This window comes from Zingiber officinale, chromosome 6A (genome assembly GCF_018446385.1).
Source record: "Zingiber officinale cultivar Zhangliang chromosome 6A, Zo_v1.1, whole genome shotgun sequence".
NCBI lineage: Eukaryota > Viridiplantae > Streptophyta > Magnoliopsida > Zingiberales > Zingiberaceae > Zingiber > Zingiber officinale.
In genome coordinates this window covers 133,011,505-133,022,038 of record NC_055997.1, presented here as the reverse complement: position 1 = coordinate 133,022,038, position 10,534 = coordinate 133,011,505, and the positions used below count along the sequence as shown (strand labels likewise).

Genomic DNA, 10,534 nt, shown 5'->3' with positions numbered 1-10,534 from the left:
ATAAAATTTAAAATATTAATATACTTATAAATAATAAATTATAATATTAATTAATATTATATATAGTAAATAAAATTATAAATAAAGGTAAGTGAAAAATATAAATAAAAATAAATAAATTAATCGTGGATCAGTAATTAGTGTATAAGATATTATCATAAATGTGTTAGTCACTATTCTAAAAACGTGGAGGTGATTTACCTCCCCCATTCCTAGGAGCTTGGCTTGATTTTCATTCAATTATATTGGTAGCTATTATACGAGTTATTTTATCTGACCGTTGATCCTCAGGTCTCACTTTGAACGGATCCGATCGGGAGCCGTGGAGCCTGTTCTATAAAAGGCGTGAGACGGTGTTTTTTCCCTTTGACCTTTAAGTCGTCTCGCTATCGGACTCCTCTCCTTCACATCTCGATCTTCGTATCGGTTAGGGTTTCGCCATCGGCGATCGGAATGGACGCTTTGGACTCCGTGGTCGATCCCCTGAGAGAGTTCGCCAAGGACAGCGTACGCCTTGTCAAACGCTGCCACAAGCCCGACCGCAAGGGTCAGTTCGCCTATCTATTTTTCGCTCGGTTCGGTTGATTCTGTGTTCGCTTCCTCGGATCGGTGTGTTGTTATCGAAATTTTGATGTGCTTTATTTGGATTCTTATGGATCTACACGGATCGTTGTCGCAGAGTTCACCAAGGTTGCTGTCCGCACTGCGATTGGCTTCGTGGTAATGGGGTTCGTCGGGTTCTTCGTCAAGTTAATATTTATCCCGATCAACAACATCATCGTCGGTTCTGGTTAGGTAATTACTCAGATAAGGAATTTATGCTTCTTATTCTTTTGATTTCGTAGGCTTTGAACTCAGAAAGTTTCATTTTCCCACGAAGTTATCTTATCTGATCGTCGTGCGTTTATGTACTATTATCTTTTTAGCATTGATCCATTATATTCCGATTAACAACTTCAATATTGGGTTTAGTTGGGTAATCTATAGATCAGAGGAAGTTGTGCTTTTGATGCATTTGATTTTCGAAATGATTGTTCTGATGCAGAATGCACGATTTTGTAGGTTTGTAGTTTGAACTAGAAAGTTTTTTTTCTCCTTAGCAGCTCGTCGGTTTTCTTTACGTATGCTGTTATTTTGTTATTGTTGTTGGACTACTTGTTTCCTTGTTTCGCTTGACGATTGCAGACACAATATATTTAGCTAGAAGACATCAAAAAATCTGATTAGTAATGTGTAAATTATGCTGCTAATTTGAACGTGTTATGAACCTGCTTCTTGCTATACATATTGCATTTGTGAGAATGATTGTGTTTAGAATTTGCTGATACATTAAATACACTAGAAGATAGTTCATGATTTTTGCTTTATGTGAACTCTTATCTATTATGCTTGAGAAGGATTTATTTTTACTAAAATGTTTGATTACGAACAAAGCTTGCATGTTTAGTATCTGTTTAGTCAAAATTGGCACATCCTTTCAAAAAAAAAAAAAAAAAAGAGTATGTATTTATGAGCCACTCAGTCAGTTTCTACATCCTTTGGATGACACACTTCCTTAATTCATGCTAAGATGACATGAAATGTAATTTGTGGTACTGTGCAAGAAGTTTTGCCTTGACAATATTTGTAACCAGGATGAGTCCATACATTTAAGAAGTACAAATTAATAATGTTTGAGCTGGTTGGTTAGAATTTAAAGTTTTTATGAGTGAAATTGTGTTCATTTAAGAATTGTATTAACATATGAGATGATACATAACAAGAACAAGAGAAAACATAAACTGGTACTACTACTGATACAGTTTTGAAACTGACAAGCATATAAACTGAAACTAAATTGCACAAGTAAAAACATTAAAAAAAAGACTTTAGGCACCAAAGAATACTCAGTCTTCAAAAGACTGGTTTGAAGATTTCTGCACAGCCCCCAACTTTAGCTTTGCATAGACAAGATAGCCATGAAACCAAACTTCATTAAACACCAAACTATTCAATGATACCACCCCTTTCACCTTCTTCAGGTAGACATCTGAGAAGGCTTCTCCTACTTGGAAAGCTAACCACGACTAGCCATGAAATCAAACTTCATTAAACACTAAACTATTCAATGATACCACCACTTTCACCTTCTTCAGGTAGACATCTGAGAAGGCTTCTCCTACTTGGAAAGCTAACCACGACTAGCAGCATAATAAAATAAGCCATCCAATCTATTTACTAAGGAATGTAAACCCTATCAATCCCAGTAGAATGCTCCAGTAAACATTATATCTGAGTCAAACGACCTCCAATTCCTGTTACTTAGATCCAGCTGGTGAATTATGAGACTCAACTTAGAAACACACCTCAAGTAGAGAGCTTGGTGATATGTGTTCACCTGAACAGCCCATACATGAAGCAATTGAAGCCACTCGTGCATTAAGTATACAACTCTGTTTGTGAAGCCTTTATGAAAGATAAGTCCACATTGGTTCGATCCATATACATTCTTGCATGCATTGAAAAGTTTTAGAGAATTTTGGTTATTTTCTTTCCCTATTCTCCATTGGTAGTTGATCTTTATTCATATAAGTTGACTTTACATCTTGCAATTCTCCCTGATGGAGTTGTCTGTTTTGATCTGATCTCATCCTTTTTCCTGTTTCCCTTTTTTGTTGATATATAGCATATATAAGCTTGCTTCTCTTACTTTACTACATTTGCATTAGTGACTGTAAACCTTCTGTTCCATTTGTTTTTTGCTTTCATCACATGGTTCCTTAACTAGAAAGCTAATAATGAGATTTTTCAATAAAGGATAAACTTTCTCCCTTCTTTAGTGATATATGTATCATATCTAAGCTTGCTTCACTTACTGCACTTGCATTAGTGAATGTTAACCTTCTCTTCCAGTTATTTTTTGCTTTCTTCTGCTTCGTCTACATATGGACACATGGTTTGTCAAATAGTGAGTTAATGGAATTGCTCTGGCTTTAACTTTAAATCTTTTAATTAGCTGGTTGGCTTCAAATGTAAACTTATAGTAATTAAAGAGTCAATTGAATTAACAATTTACATAGAAATTGTTGGTATTGGTTTTGCTTATCAACTTTTTTGTTAAAACTACTATTTAATTCAGATTTCCATGTGTTAGTTACGGATGTCAAGCTGTCTTCCCCAAGAAAATCACAAAACAAAGCTGATCTTCACATCTTCCTTGTTTCAGGTCCCCATGATTTACCTAGCCTTTGAGATAAAACAGACATGAAATGGAATTGCAAGTCATATCTAGGCTGCTGACAATCTTGTTTGCTGCTTCATTGTTCGGCCATCACTTTCCGTTTGTTATAAAAGTTTAATCTTTGTTTTGTTGCTGCTTATCACTGATTTTCCTTTTTCTATTGGATTAGTTTTGTTTTTATTTGTACATTAAAATTTAAATATCTGAGATCTCTAATGCGATTTTCTGGCAACTCATTAGAGCGTGGGCACTGTATCTCTGATTGTGCTCTTCTTGATAGGGTACATACCTGCGGTGTTTATACGTGTATCTTAATACTGCGTACGGTTTTAAATAGTTCATGTCAGCTCAAGCAAGTTGGTTTTAGAGGTGGATACGTTCTCCATAGCTGACAATTTGATTTTGGCACCAGAAAATTTAACTAATCAATTCATTTTTGCTTAAGCAATTTGGTTTGAGAATTAAGTGCTTAGTTGATATTGGAATTAGTGCTTTAAATAGTTGTAGGGAAATTTTAAATGAATGATACAGTGATGAATGAAAAATGTCCAGGCATGTCTGTTAAGAATCAAATAACAAAGAAACATGAAATCGTTATAGTAAATAAAAAAATGAAGAGCAAATACCAAATCCAAGTTTTAAGAAAATGCGACAATTTACTAAACATATTAAGTTTTAGAATATCCAAATGAGTTTTAAAGTAGGTTTTAAAATTATTTTATCACGTATTCATTTTTCATTTAACGTCAATTGATTGTTGATGAAAAATTATATCAAATGTTTCTTATTCAATATAAGTGTTACGACGGTTATTTTCACTAAAGGACATTACAAATGATTTCCTAGACCTCTCTTTTATTGGATAATATTAAATATTTGATTTTCTAAATAGCATAGATCAATTAGTTGGTTTCGTTCAAAGTGCTTCAAAGTTTTCACTTTTTAAAGATTCTAACTTTTAACCAGTTGCCGCAACTTAAATAAACCATTTGCATGTGACTAGCACGGTAGTAACGCGCCTCTTGTTTTTGTTCCTCAAAGGCAACTCAAACAGTAGCCATCTATCTGAGGGCGCTAAACAATGACAGTTGCTGTCCAAATCTGTTGAATTAGGGAGCTAAGGAAGTTTGGAGCTAGCAAAGGCAGTTGATGGTCAAATCAAATCAAGTAGAGAGCTAAAAACAAAGGTTGAGCTTGGGTGTTTAAAGCTGCTACTTGGATTATAGGATATGACACTGTGACCTTGATGCTTCCCTTCAATCCCATGTACGTGGGTAAATGGCATTCAACATACACGAGGCTGCCACAAAACACAATTCAATGTGAGGCTACTCATATCATTTAATTACGATGTGATGTATCGCTCTTTGTTTGTTCACCACTTTTTTTGGAGAGAGCAGTTTTATCGCTGTTTTGCCAGCCGCTGCTTTCAAGTATGTCGATTGCTTCGTCACCTATAGCTGGAAGACTGAAGGAGAGTTGAAGGTGTTGTAGGTTCGATAGAACACGCACGATTCAAGTTGGTAGGGACACCCCCAATGGGCTCATGCTCCACTGATAATTTTGGATCAAAATCTCTTAATTTTCAAATTGAAAATTGTAGAAATCCTCAACTCATTGTAAATTACATGAGATTCAATAATTGACTTAAATCTTCCTTCGCGTGCAGAGGAATCAAAGCTACATTTTGTGTTATAATTATTTGCACCCGATTTCACAGGGTCTGCAATTCAAGTTAATGTCGGTAGTCCAATTATGATTTGAACAAACAAAATCTTAGTTGAATTATAATTATTCAGTAGAGACCTGTTTGATTTTTTTTTTTTTCTATTTCATGTCCATGGAATCCAATCATTCCAACTCATTATGCTTCAATGAAACCGTCGGTGGCTGAGTGATGTGGGGCAGTGACAACCTCCTTCCCTCTCGTGCATCCATTCGCACATGGCCATGGCCCCGGTAACAGAGTTGCTTGGCCTCAAGGACTCCAAAGGTTAATGGTACATGCGAATTAACCTGTCTAATTGTATAACTATTACAACGATCACAGATAGCACACATGAAAATCATGATTATACATTAAAAAATTATAAAATCTAATTAGTCCATTTGAACTTAAAAAATAAGTATTCTGGGCGGGATAGATCTGATCCCATTCTATAACAAGACCAGATGGAAATCGAAATATAAGTGTTTTTTCTTGTCAGGTCCGGCGGTCCAATTTGATTTTGATAGCCATGATTGGAATGGTCTACATGTATGATAATATTCTCTTTTTTGTGATAGCGTAGTGTGGTGGCCTTGAGGTTTCTGTTTCGGTTTAGGAAGGGCCCTTCGATCTTCTATCATTACTAATTGTTTGATGGTGGATGAAATACATTTTGAAACTGCAATGGGAATGGTTATAAAGTTACTAGTCTAAAGCCCTGACATATTGTTTTAATTATGTTAATCAGATGGAATATCTATTATTATTCAACACAACTCTCATCTCCAATGCTGCTCCTGCCGACAGTTTATTAAAAAAGACCACACCGACCAAGGCCCAAGTCGACTGTCGTCGTCATTAAAAATTAGGTCACCCAAATGATAATTAAAAGAAAGAAAGAAAGAAAGAAAGGTAGAAAGTGGAGCATTCAGTGAGGCAGGCAATTAATAAAACCAATAAAGCTTCTCTGTTTTTCCAACTGTGTAATAATAATTAACTGAATCAATGCAAACTATACATAGCTTTTTTACACATGACCTTTGAAGCGATGGTCTTATTGTTTGAGAGGACAAAGAGATGCAATGAAGCTCTCTAGTATCACTTGTCTGAGTTAAAGTAGAAAAAAAAATCCAATCTGAACATGACTGTCCTTTCTTCAGTGCAATGTCAGCTCATTTGCTCCCCGATGAGATCGAGACCCACTACGAGGAACGAGACGCCCTGGAAGAGCAAGAAGTAGAAGTGAACCCCCTGAGCCGACAGCAGACTCCGAACGGCCGCAGTGAGGAGGAGGAACGAAAGGGCCAGCTCCTTTTTGTAGATCTTGTTGGCCTTTACGTGTTGTAGTTTGCTTATTTTGCTTACAGCCGCAGCAGGTAGGAGGTCGGATTCTGATGACCGGCCGACCTTTTTGGTGACGACCCATTCGTATGAACTCCCGAGTTGGAATAGTCCCGAGACCATGGCATTGAATTTGGTCACCGACATGGTGTTTTCGAAGAGAAGGTAAGGCACGATGAAGGGGGACGATCGCAACGCCGGAAGAATGTTGAGGAAAGACATTACGATGGGCACGTAGCAGATGACCCAAACAGGCAGTTGGGCCTCCGGGACGAACATGGACAGTGGAAGAATTACACAAAACAATGTAAATGAATAGAAAGGAAGAACTAACTTCCTTAATAGAAAGAATAGAAGAATCAAGTTTGCCTTCTTCCACGTTGAAATCTGCAATCAAGCCACAAACTTCAGTCGAACATGGATGAATATGTATGTTAGCTTTATTAATTACTACCTTGGAAGCTATGATAGCCGGAAAACATATCCGGAATAGATGCATCGGTCCGGAGTGCCACCGATGCTGCTGCTTCCGGTACGCCTCGAAAGATTCAGGGACTTCGCATAACACCTAGCTCGTTGCATACAGATCAGTAATATTGTGCAGGAAAGGCAAAGAATATATATATATAGACTTGAATTCAGCTAGACTCGAACCTTTACATCATTTAAGAAGACGAACTTCCAACCATGGAGGTGAGCGCGAACAGCAATGTCCATGTCCTCCACGGTCGTTCTCTCAAGCCATCCTCCCGAATCCTCCAGCGCCCTGATTCTCCATACGCCCGCCGTCCCGTTAAATCCGAAGAAGTTCAAGAAGACGCCGTTGACCTGTTGCTCGACTTCGAAGTGAAAGGCGAGATTGATATTTTGAAGGCGAGTCAATAGATTCTCGTTGGTGTTTACGAAGCTCCATCTCGCCTGGACCAGTCCCAGCTCAGGATTCCCCTGCACGACAAAATCCATGTAGAAAAGATCAACTTCCTTCCGAGCAATATTGTAGGTAGACGAGTCGAATTGAATTCCCTTCCATACCATGAAGTGTGGAATGGTGAGCTTGAGGAAATCAGGATTGGGCTGGAAGTCAGCGTCAAATATCGCGACGAACTCATAGTCCTTCACGTATTCACAGCTCATAGCGGACTTGAGATTGCCGGCCTTGTAACCGGTCGTCGCCGACCGATGTCGGTACACTATGTTTACGCCTCTCCGACTCCATTTGGAAACCTCAGTGCTGATGAGTAGCTGGATGGCTCCATCATCAGAATCGTCGAGCACTTGAATCAGCAATCGATCTCTCGGCCAATCGATTTTGCAAACAGCAGAGATCGATTGCTCATACACCTGATTGCTACTAGTTATTCCCGTGCTCTCAATCGAACAAGAAGTAGAAGAAGAAGAAGAAGAAGAAGAAGAGATGTTTGTTTACCTCTCTCTCATTACGCATAGGAATTTGGACAAGAACCATAGGGTGGTACTTGTAGCCATCGTCTTCGGCCTTTGGTTTGATCTTTTTCAATCTGATCCAGAAGCAGCCAAAGCACAAGAAGAGCCTGTCCAGAGACTGTATGATGAACAAAACTATGCACATGTTTGACAGGATTTGGATTGGGTAAGCAATGTAGTTAATTCGGAAGGAAAGCCATGAGAGGTAGGCGGAGTGGATCCACCCCTGGATCTCGATCGCCTCCGGCAAATGCAATTCTGGCTGCCGGAAGTGCCACCGGTTCCAGTACGCAACGAGCTCGAACGCCAGTGCGGCCAGGGAGAAGAACAGGAGGCCCTTGATTAGCTTCAGCAGCAAATGGGGCTTTTCGGAAGCATCGTCAACGCGGCGATGGGAAACCAACCTTTTACCGATGGCTCCCGGCAGCGCCCACAGCAACGCTGCCGCCGAGGCAAGGCGGCCGGCGGCGTGGTGGGCCTTGAGGAGAAGCACCCAGGTGAACTGCTTAGCGTTCTTGCCGCGGCCCTTGTCCGTGGCGGGGAACGCTTCGTCGCCGGTGGCTGCGATCTCGAGAACGGAGTAGTTAGGATTCTCCATCGTCACCACCACCGGCGTGCCCTTCTGCTGCTGCCGCTTCTCCCTCGCCCACCACCTGGAAAACCCCGACCTTGAAGCCATTGCAGTCAGAAGCCTATCAAAGCTTCCAGATCAATCACCGAGCCAGGACTACAAAATCCGCCATCAAAAATCGATTTTTAAGCGGGAGATTCAAGCATTTCGGAGCAAATGCAGCAATTGAGACGCGAAGGAACAGCAGCAGCAGCAGCAGCAACAACAACAAAAGGGGCACGCAGCTGGGATTAGGGGGGTTCCTGACCTCCCTTGCTGGCTAATCTTCTAGGGAGGGGAAAGGTATCTGCTCTGCAGTTGTAAAGCTTGGAAGTTGAAAGCAAGTGGAGGAAGGAATCAATCAATGGCTAGGTCTTAAAACGACACTAAGGTTGGCTGCTTCGATCCACCATTCCCGAAACTTACCATGGTTGAAATTAATCTGAAGGAAGTCTCAACTCACGTTGCAGCAAAATCTTAACGCAAGGCAACAAGAATCTGTGGAGCTCCGGGAACTGACCAATGGAGGTTGAGATTAAACGCAGTAGAAGTAGGAAGTGGAGATTTACCAGGAGATGAGAGAAAAATGCAGGGTAACTTTTTGAATAAGCAAGATTTTTACAGTGGAAGAAGCAAGAACAAGGGTGGCGAATGCTTTTGGGAAGCAAAGGATCAGTACTATATCATTTTTGCTTTCTTTTATCATCTTTTCAACAATTCTTTCTCAGTAAGCGATCCATTTTGCAACAGGAGTATGATTCCGTGTAGCAATAACAATTAGCCTTCGCTCTGTTCTAACTTCTAAGTTTGAAAACACTGCACCATATTTTAGCCATCTAATAGATAATAGTCCTCCGTGATTCCACTTCCTTCATATTAATTTAGGGACGGATTGACGGGATGTTGAGATGAAGGAATCTATCTTTTATCAAATAAGTTGGAAAATATTGATATTATAATTTGATAAATCAATAAATTAGATTATGTTCGAATGTCAATTAAGGTTCAATTGGGTTAGGTAATTGTGATGGTCTGTTTTATTGCGGAAGGAGGGACGTCTTAATCATGGATACCGTTTTCACTAAACTAATCATCGTTAATTGACCTGACAAAACACTGCCCAATTCCAACCTGAAAAGAACAAAATAGTCTTCTAAAAAGACAAAAAAAAAAAGAAGTAAAATTAAATTAACAATATTGTCTCCATTTAATTGGCCAGTTGAGAGTAATATGAGCCTTAATAAGTTGCTAGTATTACGAAAAATTATCTAATGGAAACTTTAGTAACTGAGTGGGAACTTGATCAAGAAATTCTATATAAGATAATCATGCCAATTAGGACTTTTTAATTTGGATAATATTGATCGTGTTAATTCCTCGAATAAATAAAATACGATATTAAAAATAATTTTAAGAAATATAAATTATATTATTTAAAAATAATAATTTTATAAAAGGATCGATTTAAATTGTATCAGTCATATTTCAGATTAAATTAAATCTAATAATTAATTATTTATTACTAGGCAGAAGATTTTATAAATAAAATAAAATATAATTGTTTGATAAGCTAATAAAAAATCATACATTCATACGTACTTAACCTAATCTAATGATTTTATGGGCCTATGTCTAAACATAGTTGTTGGCTATTTATTAGTTCACTTAGTCAAATGAATTAAATAATCATTGATTAAGTAGGTTCATAACAGGTTAACAGCCAGTCTTCAGCTTCAAGCTGTTTAAACGTTAAAATTAGGGGTGCTTCTTTAGATGATATGGGAGTAGGGAATGTAAAAGGAATAGAAAATTAATATTTGGTTTGAGGAATTGATGATGAATCCTACAGATTTAATATCTAAATATGGGAATATGTCATTACTTATAAAAATGGGGAGAATGAAAATTCCTATCTTACTATGCGCGTATGGCCTGTGTAATTATATATACTTTCTTTTATATCCGTGGAGTCGACACTAGAGGGTCGCTAAGGTAGCGGATAATTGAATGGGGAGAATGAAAATCCCTCCATTCCCATTCCTTATTTCTATCATTCCCATTTTTATTCTCATTCCCTTCCGGGAACCTAGCACCCCCTTAATCTACCATTTGATGCAAGCACAACCCACGTTGAAGCTCAATATGAATCTCCAAACTTCAAACAAACATAACTTTTAACTCAAGACTCGGAATCAAGATCTGTCTATCGTCA

General features: G+C 38.5%; 2 protein-coding genes across 2 annotated transcripts; one reads left to right on the top strand and one right to left on the bottom strand.

Annotated features, from left to right (window-relative positions):
• Positions 1–373: 373 nt before the first annotated feature.
• LOC121998202 (protein transport protein Sec61 subunit gamma) lies at positions 374–3,452 on the top strand. The gene is made up of 3 exons (XM_042552996.1): positions 374–547; positions 680–795; positions 3,206–3,452. Exons 1-2 carry the CDS (start codon positions 454–456, stop codon positions 793–795), a joined length of 210 nt encoding a protein of 69 aa, XP_042408930.1. The 5' UTR covers positions 374–453; the 3' UTR covers positions 3,206–3,452.
• A 2,444-nt stretch (positions 3,453–5,896) lies between these two features.
• Positions 5,897–8,961, bottom strand: LOC121998201 (probable xyloglucan glycosyltransferase 2). Its single transcript, XM_042552995.1, has 5 exons — positions 7,696–8,961; positions 7,302–7,610; positions 6,924–7,214; positions 6,724–6,837; positions 5,897–6,656 (listed from the first exon to the last, which is right to left on the bottom strand). The coding sequence occupies exons 1-5, from the start codon at positions 8,389–8,391 to the stop codon at positions 6,096–6,098; spliced, it is 1,971 nt and encodes a 656-aa protein (XP_042408929.1). The 5' UTR covers positions 8,392–8,961; the 3' UTR covers positions 5,897–6,095.
• Positions 8,962–10,534: the final 1,573 nt, after the last annotated feature.

Bases quoted from the DNA above. Each gene is read 5' to 3' on its own strand.
- LOC121998202 (XM_042552996.1), top strand. From the start codon at position 454: ATGGACGCTTTGGACTCCGTGGTCGATCCCCTGAGAGAGTTCGCCAAG. The intron at 548-679 runs GTCAGTTCGCCT...TCGTTGTCGCAG, and splicing joins CCACAAGCCCGACCGCAAGG to AGTTCACCAAGGTTGCTGTC.
- LOC121998201 (XM_042552995.1), bottom strand. From the start codon at position 8,391: ATGGCTTCAAGGTCGGGGTTTTCCAGGTGGTGGGCGAGGGAGAAGCGG. The intron at 7,611-7,695 runs GTAAACAAACAT...AGTAGCAATCAG, and splicing joins CTATGCGTAATGAGAGAGAG to GTGTATGAGCAATCGATCTC. The intron at 7,215-7,301 runs GTATGGAAGGGA...TTTGTCGTGCAG, and splicing joins TCACCATTCCACACTTCATG to GGGAATCCTGAGCTGGGACT.